General features: G+C 43.3%; 1 protein-coding gene across 1 annotated transcript; it reads right to left on the bottom strand.

Annotated features, from left to right (window-relative positions):
- Window positions 1–1,292: 1,292 nt before the first annotated feature.
- On the bottom strand, window positions 1,293–13,049 carry LOC112248351 (adenosine receptor A2b). Its single transcript, XM_024417295.2, has 4 exons — window positions 12,874–13,049; window positions 10,921–11,005; window positions 6,516–7,239; window positions 1,293–3,289 (listed from the first exon to the last, which is right to left on the bottom strand). Exons 3-4 carry the CDS (start codon window positions 6,848–6,850, stop codon window positions 2,266–2,268), a joined length of 1,359 nt encoding a protein of 452 aa, XP_024273063.1. The 5' UTR covers window positions 6,851–7,239; window positions 10,921–11,005; window positions 12,874–13,049; the 3' UTR covers window positions 1,293–2,265.
- Between the last annotated feature and the right edge of the window lie 6,373 nt (window positions 13,050–19,422).

The following is a 19,422-nucleotide window of genomic DNA, read 5'->3' on the forward strand; positions in this document are numbered from 1 at the left end:
TTAGGGGCAGGAATCAGCTTTTCCTCTTACTTCACAAATACCACACAAGTTGTATTGAATACACTTCACACAATCTCTACTTACCACCATAACACTGACAGGTACAGTAGATCATCTGAGGACCTAAGTCCATTCATGGCAAGGCCTGCTGACTTGTATATGCTACATCAAGCAGGGCTGGTGAGAGTGAAACCATCAACACTGAACTATGAATAAACTAGTATTTCCCCCTCTATGACCATGAAGAGAATTGCATTGCTCAAATCACACTATCAATCAGGTGAGCCAAGAATACCAGACCATCGAACACTTGATAGATTGGACAGTGAATGAGGCACGAGAACCACTTAGTGACAGAATTAGATTAGTCTTGTTCAGTGAGCACCATTACTCATGGCCAAATATACAGTACACCATGTACAGTATCAGGACCAATGGTCATCACTGAGTCATGACAGGAAGGTAACATAACCCCCCAGGTCACTTAGGACAATCACAGGTATATCATTTTACATTAGATTTGAGTAATTTAGCCGACGGTCTCATCCAGAGGGATTTACAGTAGTGAGTGCATACATGTTCATACTGTTTCTTATATCAACAGTGGAGGTTAGTACAGTAACACTGGAATAAAAATAAATGTGAGTGAGGATGACACTGTAAAACAGGTAAGTGGTGAGTGAGAGATGTATTGGTCAGAATGGCCACAGCTAAAAGGGTGGGTTGTGGAAATCTGATTTAGTAATGTCAGAGATGGGGGGAGAGACAATATGTTGTTGTGCAGAAAACACCAGTCAACTAGGCTGGGAGCATCTTTTAAAAAACATTCAAATGTCATTTCTGGAAGCCCCTGAGAGAATATCAAAAGGAGAATGCCCTGTAACCCTGTAACCTGGAATCATCAGGGAATTTGGATAAAAGCTGGGAAAGCTGGAGAAATCTGAGGATCTCACAGTTTGTGATAGGGGACATAAATCCCCATAGAGGGCCTGTCTGCTCTAGTCTGCTCCCTCCCCAGACTCACCAGCAAGCCTGCCTCCGGAGCTTCACTTCCCTTTGTCCAAAACTCCTCCCTGCTTGGAGCAAAGCCATAGTGAGCCCTAGAACTTTCTCTGCACTTATTGATCAATAGTTGGGAAAGCTTATTGATCAATAGTTGGGAAAGCTTATTGATCAATAGTTGGGAAAGCTTATTGATCAATAGTTGGGAAAGCTGTACAGTAATTGTAATGCGTAAACAGTGCAACATGGAAACGCAAACAAATACACTTAGAGATGACAATTACGTACAAATATTTATTTCCAAACAGGAGGTATTGCGTCCTGTATTGCATCTGAAAATGTGAAATGCAGAGAATGCCATAGCCATGTAACTCTTGAGAGTATATTCAGTGAAAAATGTAAGCTGTATGTGTCATTGATTAATTATTTTGGCCATTTAATTGTCTGTGTAATCTCAACAATCAGCTCAACAGTTTTGGTTTGTGTTACTGACAGTTAGACAAGTTGAGAAAGTGCCCAGTAGTTTAGATATTCCTCAAAATAGTTTAAAACCATTATCATTTAAAAACACGCAGATCATTTTTTGAGCATTCATACATTTGCAAGATCATAAACCTGAACATCTAAGAGATTGCTCTTATCATGTCCATCTGTATGGTACACAAACATTCTAAATCAATGCAGCAGTACCGTCCCCTCATCACGAACCTGGAACATCCCTGCCATCCCCAAACGCACAAGATTCATCATAAAGGTGATTTATTAAAACCTCACCAGTTATCATAGAACAAAAATCAATTGTGAGGATTCCGATTTAAGCACCAGACACGTCACAGAGCAAGAGAATAAACATCGTAAACAGAATCACATTTAACCATTCGAGTCACATTAACGTTTCTTCCATAAATAACTCAAATGATTTTTGTTTGCAAATTTAAATAGAATTATTCATGCCCCCAAAATAAGTTGTTATCTTCCACATGGTGAATGTACAGTAGGGTTTGCATGCCTGCCTTTGTGTAGGTCCTCGTTTCGTACTCATTCAGGACCAACGGTTACAATCCCTGGCGATAGAATGCCTCCAAGTATGTGGAATTAGACCATCTGGATACAACCAAACTCTGATCCTCAGATTGTGAGCCTGACTGCACAGTAATCTACTCTGAGCTGATTCCCAAAAAATGTACACATCAGCAGTAATTTCACACCAAAGGCCAGGTGATAAGGATCATTTGTAGCTGTCTAATGCCCATTCTGTGTCCATTAGGACACCTCAGTGAGCTCAGTGAAATGGGTTTTATGTTTATAGAACAGTGTTTTGACCTGGACAGGGGAGAGATCCTGCCTGTCCTTTACCTCTTCCACCTCCGGACCTTTGTGAGACTGCTGCCGCTGGTCCCCATACTGCAGGGGATGACATAACGGGTGTGTATGTGTCTGTCTGAGAGGCTGTGGCACAGGGGGGCTTTCCCTGTGATTGTGGGAGCTAATCACGGTAAGAGGGTGGTTGTGAATGGGCGCTGGCTTCAGAACGCCGCCTGCAGGTTTGATATGGCTATGACAGGGGTGGGAGCTCTCACAGCTGCTGCTGCTGTACTCGGTAAAGAGGTCGAGGCGGAGGCCATTGGCCTTAACCCTTACTGAGCCGCTGATACTGTTGTGGGTGGAGGTGTGGCTGCTGCCACCACTGTCAAACAGATCCCGGCGGAACAGGATATGGCGGCGGATGACCCTCTTGAAGGTGTGGCGGAACTCCTGGATGCGGTTTGCGTAGATGAAGGGGTTGACCACTGAGTTGCCGTGAGAGAGGATGATGGCAACGTATATGATCCAGAGGGGCGGGCGGGCACACTGAGGGCAGAACAGGGTGAAGCAGTTGATGATGTGCAGCGGCAGCCAACAGATGGCAAACAGGCCCACGATGATGGCCAGCGACTTAGCCGCCTGGACCTCCTTCTGCAGGGTGGAGTGGGACTTCCCCCCGTGGATAGCCTTCAGTTCTATGAGCTTCAGCTGATGCCGAGCTGCCATGAAGATCCGCAGGTAGATGACCAGCATGAGCAGCAGAGGCATCAGCACACAGGCGAAGAAGTTAAAGTAGACCATATAGTCCATGACCACCACATCCTCAAACAGGCACTCCATCAGGCCTGGGGGACAGGTGCTGTTGGGGCGCTCAGTGGACTTATTCCAGCCCAGCATCGGGGTCAGGCCGATGATGATGGACAGCACCCAGCAGACAGCAATTATCCCCTTGGCACGCTGGCCTGTCACCAGGCTATTGTACCTGTGGGAACAATAAAGATATGGACTGTCAGTAAGACACACATTATGGGCTCTCTTGGCTGGAGGAGGATAAGTTGTCTCTCTGGAGGGTTAGACTCCCCCAGAGGTTAAGGGATAGTGAGTTAAATAATAAACACTATAATAGTGGGCATATCATTAGCGACCAATTTTAATGAGAATATTCTAAAATCTTTATTAAACAATATGCGCATTTTCCCACCAGAGATGTTTCCATCAAACAGACTTTTTTCAGATAAAAGGCTGTGCGTGATGACATTTTCAAATCTACTGATGGTTTTGTCACAAAAACTGTTGTGGTATTCAGCAAAAGTGCCCACTCCAGTCTTGACACATGCACTCTAGCCAACAGCTCACAGATACAGCAGGTAGGCTACCTACATTATGAGATTATTATGGATAAGAGCAATATTATTTTTATTTGTCAAATGGCAGCCAAGCATCGATTATCATGTCACCAGAATAAGACCCTTGATATTTATTGGAAAGGAGCATCATGCTCATTACCTTTACATCCACCACACTGCGAAGTTCATCATCAATTCTTTCATCTGTAGCCTAATAAACTGCATGCTTTCCCGAGTCGTAGTGGGAGGACAACACAACATACACTACATGAACAAAAATATGTGGACACCTGCTCATCTAATATCTCATGCCAAAATCATGGGCATTAATATGGAGTTGGTCCCCATTTGCTGCTATAACAGCATCCCCTCTTCTGGGAAGGCTTTCCACTAGATGTTGGAACATTTCTGCGGGGACTTGCTTCCAATCAGCCACAACAGCATTAGTGAGGTCGGGCACTGATGTTGGGCGATTAGGCCTGGCTCTCAGTCGGCGTTCCAATTCATCCCATAGGTGTTCAATGGGGTTGAGGTCAGGGCTCTGTGCAGGCCAGTCAAGTTCTTTTTCACCGATCTCGACAAACCATTTCTGTATGGACCTCGCTTGTGCACGGGGGCCTTGTCATGCTGAAACAGGAAAGGGCCTTCCCCAAACTGTTGCCACAAAGTTGGAAGAACAGAATTGTCTAGTATGTAATTGTATGCTGTAGCGTTAAGATTTCCCTTCACTGGAACTAAGGGGCCTAGCCCAAACCATAAAAAAACAGCCCTAGACAATTATTTCCCCTCCACCAAACTTTACAGTTCACACTATGCATTCGGGCTAGTAGCGTTCTCCTGTCATCCGCCAAACCCAGATTTGTCCGTCGGACTGCCAGATGGTTTAGCGTGATTTATCACTCTGGAGTCCAATGGTGGAGAGCTTTACACCACTCCAGGCGACTCTTGGCATTGCGCATGGTGATCTTTGGCTTGTGTGTGGCAAGTCGGCCATGGAAACCCATTTCATGAAGCTTCCGATGAACAGTTATTGTGCCGGCCTTGCTTCCAGAGGCAGTTGGAACTCGGTAGTGAGTGTTTCAACTGAAGACAGGCGATTTTTACGCAATATGTGCTTCTGCACTCGGCGGTCCCAGTCTGTGAGCTTATGTAGCCTATCATTTCCAGCTCAGCCATTGTTGCTCCTAGAAGTTTCCACTTCACAATAACAGCACTTGCAGTTGAACGGGGCAGCTCTAGCAGGGCAGAAATTTGACGCTGACTTGTTGGAAAGGTGGCATCCTATGACGGTGCCATGTTGACAGTCACTGAGCTCTTCAGTAAGGCCATTCTACTGCTAATGTTTGTCTATGGCGATTGCATGGCTGTGTGCTCAATTTTACACCCGTCAGCAACAGGTGTGGCTGAAATAGCCGAATCCACTAATTTGAAGGGCTGTCCACATACTTTTGTATATATGGTGTATCATTGCGTGACTCTAAGTTTACTTCGACATGATGGTTATTATATCAATATTTGTGCATAAAGGCGTTTGCACTGCTTTTCTTGCGCAATTAATTTTACAGACACAGAGATCCCGCCATGTTGAACTAACAAATTGTCTGTCGGCATTTATAACATTGCCCGGTTGTGACTTGTTTCATGCGTCAGGTAATTCATCTGCATGAAATGTTTGGATGGAAATGTGGTTAGACTATCTTTTTATGGGAAAACCTCTCATCTAAGTTATAAAAAGAGACTTAAAAACAAAACGTCAGTATTTAGAAGGGAAGTCTATTTCAAGTGTCTGTTGGTCAGTGTGGGAGTGCAGCTGATTTTTTTGGGCCTGTTTCTGTCACATTCTCTAGACGTTGAGGTTCAAAGGTTAGCTGTGAGAAAACAGCAACCCCCCCGTGCAGCAACACAGACATGCACAAATGCCCTGAACACATCCCAGGGACACAACTGAACAGCAATCTTGGACGCAATAAAAAGGGAGTGAATGGCATGTTGTTTTTAGGTAATGCACACTATCAAATATGTCAGTCGGAGTGAGGTTGAAAAGAGTGTGTGAGCAACAATCTACACACACTATCCAGAAAGTGTATAAGTAATTACTGATTAATAATACATTTTAGGGAATAATGTAATTTATATATCAAGGAAAATAAATGACTGGTCTGAACAGCTATTTTATTTTTTACATGCTTATAGTTCTGAATGGGGATCATGGTCTGTATAAACTATTAGTAAGAGGAGATTACAGTTAACTGGTCTTGGGTGAGATGGCCTCCTAGGAGACTATAGCTGGTTCCACTGAGGAAATCAAAAGCTCATCTGGCCATTTGGTCCAAAAACCTAAAGTTCATTTAAAAATAGCCTCTGCTACTCTATTCTGAAAATATCTCACACAGATTTTAAAATTATGAAAAATGTAGCAATGTGCTACTGGCATAAAGCATGAACTACACAATGTACCTGCAAGCTGGGTAGGCAAATCAATCAATAACCCTATACAGCCTCAAAGGGTAGATTTAAATCTTTGAAAAGCCTAACCAAGGGGTGGGAAACTTTTTGACTCGAGGGCCACAAAGGGATTTCGAAATTTGGCCGCTCCAATTTCTTGTGGGCCAATTTGTTAGTCAGCATCAATTTGCGGGACAGAAAAATGGCAGTTATTTAAAATATAAAGGGTCCAATATCATTTCTATATACTTTCTACTTTTTTTTAACCTAAAATAATACTTTCCCCCCAAAAGTTGTTTGCTCACCCCTGGTCTAACCTCTTTCTCCGTATATGGGAGTGGAAAGCAGCGCGACAGCAGCAATATGTTTAAAATGGTTAGCACACTCTCTGTTATGTTCATACAATTTGGAACTGACCTGAGGGGCATCTTGATAGCGATGTAGCGGTCTATGGCAATGGCCAGCAGGCTGAAGATGGAGCTCTGGGTGAGCACCAGCACAAAGCAAGCAATGAAGAGGCAACCATAGAAGTTGGAGCAGAAGCCTGTGCTGATGACGATGGCAAAGGGGATACCCAGCACTCCCACAGCAATGTCTGCCACCGCCAGGGACACCACAAAGAAGTTGGTGATGCTCTGCAGGTTGCTGTTGAGACAGACGGCCCAGCAGACCAGCACATTGCCCAACACAGACAGTACAGCTATCAGCAGCTCCAGCACAATGTAGATGACAGACGCAGCATTGTTCAGCATGGTGAAAAGAGCAGCGAGGTCACTGTGGAGGAGGGAGGACCACTCTCCTCAAGGTCCATAGCTGCAGCCTGGCAGCAGTTCGCTTACTCTATAGGGTGTATCTCACTGCCTGGGACTATGGCTGAGCTCTCCACACAGAGACCACTTCACCTTAAAGCCTCTTAGAAGTCCCACACAGTTGGTGGTCAGATAAGCAGTCCAAAGGCTAAGGCATTCTCCTCACTTAACATATAAGGCATGACAGTCTCCTTTCTGTTATGGTATCTGCTGTCCTGTCTGGCCGTCTCCTCTCAAGTCCTTCCCCGCCACTGTTTGAAGATTCAGCCCTGTGAAACTCAGATGGGGCTCAGACTGAGCCAGGAAGTGATCACATGGGCGTCATACTGCTGCTGATAAAGTGAAGAAAGAGTAAATAAAGTGGAAATGCTGAATGCTGAATGCAGAAATGACTACACAAAATACCAGTGAATAAGAGACTTTCCATCAAATATTAACCACATTTGAAGTCAAACAATAAATTACAATGTATTGTCTGCCATGATACTCTGGAATTTCCAATGTAGCAAGTCAAATAACAATTGTACTGTTTACTTTACATAGACAATGTACTGCATTCCCCATACAACTGCCGGTCATCATCATTGATATTTGATCCGAACCAACATCAAGATCTGCAATAGTGAGCACTGACATCTGACTACGGATTACAGTATACTGACTACATTACACTACCTGGGCAACTGCAGTGGTCATGTTAACACATGATAACTGACTTTCCACCAATCCTCCTTTTTACCATTAACAACAGTCACTAAACTGTAAACCAGGGCTAGAGGAAATAATGTCATGATGATACGGTGGTGTTATGGAGCCACTATCACAGTGACAGTTAAATGTCAGCTGTACCAGAGAGAGGAAGCAGTCAGATGCTTCAGGGACCGGAATTTTCTATGTCCCCCTGAGATCATCCAACCCCTGCCTGATAAGGAGAAAGTAGTCTTGAGGACATCCAGAGACAGAATCACTAAATGAGGTTATCAGGACACCAAATTAAGCATTCAAATTTCGTTAGAGAAGGGTGTCGTCATGCTCAAGAAAAACAAAAAAACAAATAAAAACAATTAAAGTAGTACAGTATGTGGTTTGGGATTACAGCAGGCATAATCTACACTTGAAATGACAATTGTTTTAAACTTGTCAATTTGTCAATCAACTGTGGTCACTGTGCCACGCTCAATTTCCCTGGAATTAAATATGAGTGTGAAGAGGTTTCCAAACTCCTTTCACACAGAACTCTGATCATGTTTATGGAGAATTCCCACAGTGAAGCCAAGGATGTTTTCTGAGGTTACTCATGGTTTCAGGAGAGAGCAGTTGTGATGGAACTGAAAGGCCTTTGCTCTCAGAAACATTTCCATTCAGGTGGGACTGAGGTTTTTTCCGACCAATCTCAGTTACTGTTTTGAATTTATCACACACATACAGTATAAGGCACAGAGGCTGCTGTTGCAAATAGTGTCAGTCTTGGAGCACATGTAACCCAACAGTGACAGATCTGATAGCCATAGACTAGAATACTGTAGGAAAAACCCTTTGCATTGCAAAAAGCCTATAATGCAGTCGTGAAAAGAAAAGGCAACATGTTGTTCCCCCTCACACAGACCTAGTCACAAAAGGACCAGGGAAGGTACAAAGTGGTACCTTCAATATAGAGTTTACAACTGGATTAGAAGTGACATCTCAGTGTGACTGCATATGTGACCCTATATCTCAGTCACCTTACAACAGCAGTCAAAAACGAGGTAATAACAGGGTATTTCAGTTGTCCCCTTTGACAGCACTTGAGGGGTATGAATAGTCCAAGTATAGTCTATAATGTTAAATTCATTTTTATTCCATTGTGAAACAGCTGAAGCAAACAAGAGCTCTGACTGTATTCTGCTGAACAGTGGACCCTGGTGGTTGGATTTAAACCAAGGGTAGTGCTTTGATACTGCATCTCAGATTTAAAGTATTATTTAAAGTAACTGTCTAGTGTTTCCAGATTTCTATGAAATATGAAGGGTCATTAATTACGTGAAATTGTTGTAATTCCAAGAAATTATGATAAAGCATGTTAAAAAGCAGCTTTTCTGTGTTGGAATGGTGTAGACGTACCCCAACAACAGAAGGTTGTGGGTGTATATGGGTCATAAAATAATTATGTAAGTAGACCACCTCACCAGGTGGTGAGGGTAGGCAACAACATCTCCACCCCGCTGATCCTCAACACTGGGGCCCCACAAGGGTGCGTTCTGAGCCCTCTCCTGTACTCCCTGTTCACCCACGACTGCGTGGCCACGCACACCTCCAACTCAATCATCAAGTTTGCGGACGACACAACAGTGGTAGGCTCGATTACCAACAACGACGAGACGGCCTACAGGGAGGAGGTGAGGGCCCTCGGAGTGTGGTGTCAGGAAAATAACCTCACACTCAACGTCAACAAAACTAAGGAGATGATTGTGGACTTCAGGAAACAGCAGAGGGAACACCCCCCTATCCACATTGATGGAACAGTAGTGGAGAGGGTAGTAAGTTTTAAGTTCCTCGGCGTACACATCACAGACAAACTGAATTGGTCCACCTACACAGACAGCATCGTGAAGAAGGCGCAGCAGCGCCTCTTCAACCTCAGGAGGCTGAAGAAATTTGGCTTGTCACCAAAAGCACTCACAAACTTCTACAGATGCACAATCGAGAGCATCCTGTCAGGCTGTATCACAGCCTGGTACGGCAACTGCTCCGCCCACAACCGTAAGGCTCTCCAGAGGGTAGTGAGGTCTGCACAACGCATCACCGGGGGCAAACTACCTGCCCTCCAGGACACCTACACCACCCGATGTCACAGGAAGGCCATAAAGATCATCAAGGACAGCAACCACCCGAGCCACTGCCTGTTCACCCCGCTATCATCCAGAAGGCGAGGTCAGTACAGGTGCATCAAAGCTGGGACCGAGAGACTGAAAAACAGCTTCTATCTCAAGGCCATCAGACTGTTAAACAGCCACCACTAACATTGAGTGGCTGCTGCCAACACACTGACTCAACTCCAGCCACTTTAATAATGGGAATTGATGGGAATTGATGTAAAATATATCACTAGCCACTTTAAACAATGCTACCTAATATAATGTTTACATACCCTACATTATTCATCTCATATGTATACGTATATACTGTACTCTATATCATCTACTGCATCCTTATGTAATACATGTACCACTAGCCACTTTAACTATGCCACTTTGTTTACATACTCATCTCATATGTATATACTGCACTCAATACCATCTACTGTATCTTGCCTATGCCGCTCTGTACCATCACTCATTCATATATCTTTATGTACATATTCTTTATCCCCTTACACTTGTGTCTATAAGGTAGTAGTTTTGGAATTGTTAGCTAGATTACTTGTTGGTTATTACTGCATTGTCGGAACTAGAAGCACAAGCATTTCGCTACACTCGCACTAACATCTGCTAACCATGTGTATGTGACAAATAAAATTTGATTTTGATTTTTTGATTGGCCAGCTCATCGATGACATCATCCTCTGAGGAAATAGCAAACATTTTTTAAATGGTCTGTTTGCGATACAAGTTTGAGGATGGGTTAAAAAAAAAAACATATCAAATTTATGCTTTGGTCACAAATATGAGCATATAGGATGAAACAAAAACATTATTTGGGTATGAGTTAACAGAATATGAATTTATAAATGTTAGATTTTCTCTGGACAGTTACTTTAAGCTTGACACAAAATATGTTCAAGCTTGACACAAAAAGCTAATTAAATAATTACCATGAAGATAAATCAACTGAACATACAGGGCCTCAATAAGTGCACATTATTGTGCTTCATGTAAGACTGTTTGCTGAGGAAACCATCTGACTCCCACTTTAATACACTTACCTGGAGAGGTAAAACCACTGTGGTAAAATGGAAACCTAATATACTTGGCACACCCATCAACATTATCCTTACCAGTAAGTGACAGTATTAGTATCCCTAACTATGTACTCACCTCCATCCTGTAGTTCCCTATCAAAGAGGGAGTATTTGTTTATTTGGATCCCCAATAGCTTTTGCAGAAGCAGCAGCTACTCTTCCTGGGGTCCATAAAAAACACAAAACATGACAAGTAACAAAACACTGATACACTGACAGACAAGGACAGTCACAGAAATGTTAAATACAATGATTTACAAACAACATAACACACAAGGGGATCTGTGTAAACATAATATCTAGAAATACATAAAGTGATTAAAAATGTATTGGGCACAATTATCCATAATATACAGTGCCTTCAGAAAGTATGCATACCCCTTGACTTATTCCACATTTCTTGTGTTACAGTCTGAATTCAAAATCTATAAAAATACAAAAAATCTCACCCATCTACACACAGTACCCCATAATGACAAAGTGAAAACATGTTTTTAGACATATTTCCAAATTGGATAGAATTCCAAGTGTTTGGACTTCTAGTTCACCCTTCTAACTCCATTTTATTAATCTATTATCTATTAATTAATCCAAGTATGTAAACGCTTTGCACACCTGGATTGTACAATATTTGCACATTATTCTGTTCAAAATTCTTCAAGCTCTGTCAAGTTGGTTGTTGATCATTTCTAGACAGCCATTTTCAAGTCTTGCCATAGATTGTCAAGACGATTTAATTGAAATCTGTAACTAGGCCACTCAGGAACATTCAACGTCATTTTGGTAAGCAACTCCAGTGTATCCTGTATTTGGCCTTCTGTTTTAGGTTATTGTCCTGCTGAAAGGTGAATTTGTCTCCTAGTGTCTGTTGGAAAGCAGACTGAACCAGGCATACCCATGATGCAGCCACCAACATTCTTCAAAATATGAAGAGTGGTACTGAGTGATGTGTTGTGTTGGATTTGCCCCAACCATAACGGTTCATTTTCAAACCATTAAGTTAATTTCTTTGCCACATATTTAGCAGGCTTACTTTAGTGCCTTACTGCAAACAGGATGCACGTTTTGGAATATTTTTTATTCTGTACAGTTTTCCTTCTTTTCACTCTGCCATTTAGGTTAGTATTGGGGAGTAACTACAATTCTCAGTTTTCTCCTATCACAGCCATTAAACTCTGTAACTGTTTTAAAATCCTCTTTGGCCTCATGGTGAAATCCCAGAGCTGTTTCTTTTTTCTCTGGCAACTGAGTTAGAAAGGATGCCTGTATCTTGTAGTGGCCAGGTTAATTGATACACCATCCAAAGTGTAATTAATAACTTCACCATGCTCAAAAGGTTATTAAATGTCGGCTTTTATATTTTTTACCCATCTACCAATAGGTGCCCTTGTTTGCGAGCCATTGGAAAACCTCCCTGGTCTTTGTGGTTAAATCTGTGTTTGAAATTCACTTCTCGACTGAGGGACCTTACAGAGAATTGTATGTTTGGGGTACAGAAATGAGGTAGTCTTTCAAAAAGCATGTTAAAACACTATTATTGCACACAGAGTGAGTCCACCCAACTTTTTATGTGACTTAAGGAAATCTTTCCTCCTGAATTTATTTAGGCTTGCCATAACAAAGGGGTTGAATACTTATTGACTCAAGACATTTCAGCGTATCATTTTTTATTAATTTGTTTTAAAAAAAAGTAAAAAAACATAATTCCGTTTTGACATTATGAGATATTGTGTGAAGGCCAGTTACACATAATGTCAATTTAATCCATTTCAAATGCAGGCTGTAACAACAAAATGTGGAAGAAGTCAACGGGTGTAAATACTTTCTGAAGGCACTGTAAGCCTTGCATAGGCTGTCACGTGTCTGTGTATCTGGCCGAAAATCATTTTGATTGCACCAGCACTAACTGTTGTATAAACTTACATTGTCTAACAAAATGTTTAATTAGGCTTTTCATTAAATAGTTAAAATAATTTAAATGCAAACCCCTTGACTTCTATCCAATTCTATGTTCAATAAAAAAACGTACCTTTTTAAATGTATGCCTCGTCGTATTCGAAATTAATTACAATCTTTTTAGAAATGAGTTTGCACCATATTTATAATCATCGCTTAATAAAATAACATAATTCCTCGAAAACCCGTTGTGAAGAATAAGAAATGGGAAACTCAATTTGTTAGGCTACTTGTGCGCTCCGCTCCCACTGTTTCACTACCGATTCTCCGTTCAATACCTCAGGCTGACCAGATTTACACCACGTGATCGCATGGTCGGTGTTCGTGCGGATAATTACTTTTCTACACTAAACCGAGCAACACAGAATGAGAAAACGGACAGTTGTTTTGGTTTTAGACACACATTTTAAAACGGATTTCTTATTTTTTCTTATAAACGCAAACACAATTTGATATTTTGATTTTCACCTGTGGGTGGGGTTAAATGTGGAATGCCTGTCATTGGCCTGGCGTTGCCGGACCACGAACATCGCTTAACCACAGCTCCTATCTTGGTTCATCTGCACCCTTCCAGTCCGTTTGTGGTGGAGGCCGATGCTACTGATGTTGGAGTGGGGGCGGTCCTATCCCAGTGTTCTGCCCTGGACCTCAAGCTACATCTCTGCGCCTCCTCCCATCGCCTCAACGGAAAATAACTACGATGTGGGGAATCGTGAGCTTCGGGAGGCACTGGTTGGAGGAGGCGGAACACCCATTTATCGTGTGGATCGACCACAAGAACCTGGAGTATCCCCGCACCGCAAGCGCCTCAACTCCAGGCAAGCCAGATGGGTCCTGCTGTTCACACGGTTCAACCGTACTGGCCGGGATCCAAGAATGTCAAGCCGGTAATCGGATCTTTATGTCTAACACTGTCTGCGCTGTGGTCCTGGAGTGGGCCCATTCCACCTGGGGTCCCGTCAGACACTGGCCTTCGTAGAACAACGCTTTTGGTGGCCTATGATGGTTCCGGATGTCGCCGCATTTGTCTCTGCCTGCACGATCTGTGCTCAGAATAAGACTCCTCGGTAAGCTCCGGCTGGTCTTCTGCAACCACTGCCTGTTTTCCAAGGCCGCTCACTTCATTCCTCTCCCCCAACTACCCTCAGCCAAGGAGATGGCCCAGCTCATGGTGTAGCACGTCTTCCGGATCCATTGACTGCCCGTGGACATGGTTTCCGACTGGGGGCCACAGTTCTCGTTCTGGAAGGCGTTCTGCGCCCTCATTGGGTCGTCTGCCAGCCTGTCCTCTGGGTTCCAACCCCAGTCCAATGACCAGTCGGAGCGAGCCAACCAGGATCTTGAGACCACTCTGCGCTGCCTGGTCTCCTTCAACCTCATCTCCTGGAGCTAGCAGCTGGTGTGGGTCAAGTACGCCCGCAACACCCTTCCCTGCTCTGCCACGTGCCTATCTCCGTTTGAGGGTTCCCTGGGGTATCAGACCCCGCTCTTCCCCGAGGAAGAGGTCAGCGTACCTTCTGACCAGATGTTTGTCCGCCGCTGTCATCATACCTGCAAGAGAGCCTGGTCGGCCCTCCTCAAGACCACCTCCAGGTATCGATGACAAGAGGGTCGCCATCGGACCCCGGCATTTTCTCGGGCAGAAGGTATGGCTATCCACCCGGGATCTTGTTTGTTTGTCTTCTGTTGCCCCGTACCCTTCGTATACATCCCACCTTTCATAAGCCCAGAGTCAACCCTATGTCTCACAGCCCTTTGTCTTCTGTTTCCAGAAGAGGGGATTATCCCCTGTGTATTTATACCTGTGTTCTTTGTATGTCCATTGCCAGTTCTTCTTGTTTGACAAGTCAACCAGCATTTTTGTACTCAGCTCCTGCTTTTCCCAGTCTCTCTTTTTCTCCCCCTACTGCTTGACCCTGAGCCCGCCTGCCGTCCGGTACCGTTGCCCCACCTCTGGTTTACTGTCCCCTGCCTGCCTTGACCTGTCTATTGCCTGCCCCTGTTGGAATATTAAACCATTGTCAATTTGACATGTCTGCATCTGGGTCTTACCTTGATTCCCGATAGCTAACCATTTACAATAACAGCAGTTCTAACTGATATATTCTAGCTAGTCACCTCCAAAATGATTGGCAAAAAATACTTTATAAATACAAATACTGAGCTATATTGTAGGCCTACGCAAAAAAAAAGTATATTTTATACAATTGCTCAAATATGTTTAAGTAATTTAAAAAAAGGTGTCAATTATTGGCACCCGTTTTCAATACTTTGTGTACCTTGCCCTTGTGAGGATAACAGCATTTAGCCTTTTTCTAGAACTCAGATCATTCCTCCATACAGAATCTTTCCAGAGCCTTGATATCCTTCGGTCTGCACTTATGGACTGCCCTCTTCAATTCAAACCACAGGTTCTCAATGGGGTTCAAGTCCGGAAACCGAGATGGTCATTGCAAAATGTAGATTTTGTGGTAAATTAACAATTTCTTTATGGATTTTAATGTGTGCTTGGGTCATTGTCTAGTTTTACGATCCACTTGAGGCCAAGTTTCAGCCTCATGGCTTAGGCAACCAGGTTTTTGGCTAAAATGTCCTGGTACTTGGTAGAGTTCTTGATGCTGTTGACCCTAACAAGAGCCCCAGGACTAGTGGAAGCAAAACATCCCTATAAAATCAAAGATCCACCACCATATTTTACAGTAGGTATGAGGTTCTTTTCTGCATATGCATCCTTCTTTCAAAGCCAAAACCACCACTGGTGTGTGTAGACAAAAAGCTCTATTTACATCTTATCTGACCATAGCACCCAGTTCCAATCTAAGTGTCATGAGAATTTTCAATCCCAATGATAACTATCAATCAATCAATAGCTTTGACCAATCCCCGAGGTTTGTAAGACCGTGGGTATAATAATAATTAGGCAAAGACTCAGCTTTATGCAAAAGGTCTGTACAGTTTATTCAGAGGACGTTCTAAAGTCAAGAATACAAAGACATCCATTTTACGCCAGGCTCCTTTATTACGCACATACTTTCACACAAACAGTAGATATCCTACGCACATACATACACACAAACAGTAGGTGAGTTTTATCCTTCTCCATAGTTCTCACCACTGTGTATCACTACCTAGCCGACAGTTCCATTCCCCCGAGATTAGGGAAACCTTGAGAAGTAAGGACGTCAGAGGACAAAAATCAGTTAACCACCTAACTGAGGAACTCAATTTAACTTTGCGCAATACCCTAGATGCAGTTGCACCCCTAAAAACTAAAAACATTTGTCATAAGAAATGATCTCCCTGGTATACAGAAAATACCCGAGCTCTGAAGCAAGCTTCCAGAAAATTGGAACGGAAATGACAGTCTTTCGACTGGCTTGGAAAGACAGTACCGTGCAGTATCGAAGAGCCCTCACTGCTGCTCGATCATCCTATTTTTCCAACTTAATTGAGGAAAATAAGAACAATCCGAAATTTATTTTTGATACTGTCGCAAAGATAACTAAAAAGCAGCATTCCCCAAGTGAGGATGGATTTCACTTCAGCAGTAATAAATTCATGAACTTCTTTGAGGAAAAGATCATGATCATTGGAAAGCAAATTACGGACTCCTCTTTAAATATGCGTATTCCTCCAAAGCTCAGTTGTCCTGAGTCTGCACAACTCTGCCAGGACATAGGATCAAGAGAGACGCTCAAGGGTTTTACTACTAGATCTCTTTACACAATGATGAAAATAATCATGGCCTCTAAACCTTCAAGCTGCATACTGGACCCTATTCCAACTAAACTACTGAAAAAGCTGCTTCCTGTGCTTGGCCCTCCTATGTTGAACATAATAAACAGCTCTCTATCCACCGGATGTGTACCAAACTCACTAAAAGTGGCAGTAATAAAGCCTCTCTTGAAAAAGCCAAACCTTGACCCAGAAAATATAAAAAACTATTGGCCTGTATCGAATCTTCCATTCCTTTCAAATATTTTAGAAAAAGCTGTTGCGCAGCAACTCACTGCCTTCCTGAAGACAAACAATGTATACGAAATGCTTCAGTCTGGTTTTAGACCTCATCATAGCACTGAGACTGCACTTGTGAAGGTGGTAAATTACCTTTTAATGGCGTCAGACCGAGGCTCTGCATCTGTCCTCGTGCTCCTAGACCTTAGTGCTGCTTTTGATACCATCGATCACCACATTCTTTTGGAGAGATTGGAAACCCAAATTGGTCTACACGGACAAATTCTGGCCTGGTTTAGATCTTATCTGTCGGAAAGATATCAGTTTGTCTCTGTGAATGGTTTGTCCTCTGACAAATCAACTGTAAATTTTGGTGTTCCTCAAGGTTCCGTTTTAGGACCACTATTGTTTTCACTATATATTTGACCTCTTGGGCATGTCATTCGAAAACATAATGTTAACTTTCACTGCTATGCGGATGACACACAGCTGTACATTTCAAAGAAACATGGTGAAGCCCCAAAATTGACCTCACTAGAAGCTTGTGTTTCACCCATAATGAAGTGGATGGCTGCAAACTTTCTACTTTTAAACTCGGACAAAACAGAGATGCTCCCAAGAAACAAAGTGATCTTCTGTTGAATCTGACAATTAATCTTGATGGTTGTACAGCTGTCTCAAATAAAATTGTGAAGGACCTCGGCGTTACTCTGGACCCTGATCTCTCTTTTGACGAACATATCAAGACTGTTTCAAGGACAGCTTTTTTCCATCTACGTAACATTGCAAAAATCAGAAACTTTCTATCCAAAAATGATGCAGAAAAATTAATCCATGCTTTTGTTACTTCTAGGTTAGACTACTGCAATGCTTTACTTTCCGGCTACCCGGATAAAGCACTAAATAATCTTCAGTTAGTGCTAAATACGCCTGCTTAGAATCCTGACTAGAACCAAAAAAATGTACCATATTATTCCAGTGCTAGCCTCCCTACACTGGCTTCCTGTTAAGGTAAGGGCTGATTTCAAGGTTTTACTGCTAACCTACAAAGAATTACATGGGCTTGCTCCTACCTATCTTTCTGATTTGCTCCTGCCGTACATACCTACACGTACGCTACGGTCACAAGACGCAGGCCTCCTAATTGTCCCTAGAATTTCTAAGCAAACAGCTGGAGGCAGGGCTTTCTCCTATAGAGCTCCATTTTTATGGAATGGTCTGCCTACCCATGTGAGAGACGCAGACTCGGTCTCAACCTTTAAGTCTTTACTGAAGACTCATCTCTTCAGTGGGTCATATGATTGAGTGTAGTCTGGCCCAGGAGTGTGAAGGTGAACGGAAAGGCTCTGGAGCAACGAACCGCCCTTGCTGTCTCTGCCTGGCCGGTTCCCCTCTCTCCACTGGGATTCTCTGCCTCTAACCCTATTACAGGGGCTGAGTCACTGGCTTACTGGTGTCCCTAGGAGGCGTGCGTCACTTGAGTGGGTTGAGTCCCTGACGTGATCTTCCTGTCTGGGTTGGCGCCCCCCCCTTGGGTTGTGCTGTGGCGGAGATCTTTGTGGGCTATACTCGGCCTTGTCTCAGGATGGTAAGTTGCTGGTTGAAGATATCCCTCTAGTGGTGTGGGGACTGTGCTTTGGTAAAGTGGGTGGGGTTATACCCCCACAGGGCCAAACAGGCAGGATATCATCGGATGGGGTCACAGTGTCTCCTGACTTCTCCTGTCTCAGCCTCCAGTATTTATGCTGCAGTAGTTTATGTGTCGGGGGGCTAGGGTAAGTTTGTTATATCTGGAGTACTTCTCCTGTCTTATCCGGTGTCCTGTGTGAATTTAAGTATGCTCTCTCTAACTCTCTCTTTCTCTCGGAGGACCTGAGCCCTAGGACCATGCCTCAGGACTACCTGGCATGATGACTCCTTGCTGTCCCCAGTCCACCTGGCCGTGCTGCTGCTCCATTTTCAACTGTTCTGCCTGCGGCTATGGAATCCTGACCTTTTCACCGGACGTGCTACCTGTCCCAGACCTGCTGTTTTCAACTCTCTAGAGACAGCAGGAGCGGTAGAGATACTCTTAATGATCGGCTATGAAAAGCCAACTGACATTTACTCCTGATGTGCTGACTTGCTGCACCCTCGACAACTACTGTGATTATTATTATTTGATCATGCTGGTCATTTATGAACATTTGAACATCTTGGCCATGTTCTGTTATAATCTCCACCCGGCACAGCCAGAAGAAGACTGGCCACCCCTCATAGCCTGGTTCCTCTCTAGGTTTCTTCCTATGTATTGGCCTTTCTAGGGAGTTTTTCCTAGCCACCGTGCTTCTACACCTGCATTGCTTGCAGTTTGGGGTTTTAGGCTGGGTTTCTGTACCGCACTTTGAGATATCAGCTGATGTAAGAAGGGCTATATAAATATATTTGATTTGAAGTACTCCCTGTCCTCATAAGTTTCTCAGAGTCCTAGCCAGGTCGGTTCAAACACACTTTAATTGTTCTTTTGTATTTTCTTAGGCACACACACATTTCTCTCTTTCCCAGTCCAACCTAATTGGACTGATGTTTAATACTGTAATTATTCCTTCTACATGCTACATAAACTATACTCCCTAATGATTACGTTTCAGGGTAGAATTATTTAATCATCTTCAAACATATAAATTAT

This window comes from Oncorhynchus tshawytscha, linkage group LG04 (genome assembly GCF_018296145.1).
Source record: "Oncorhynchus tshawytscha isolate Ot180627B linkage group LG04, Otsh_v2.0, whole genome shotgun sequence".
In the NCBI taxonomy this organism is placed as follows: Eukaryota; Metazoa; Chordata; class Actinopteri; order Salmoniformes; family Salmonidae; genus Oncorhynchus; species Oncorhynchus tshawytscha.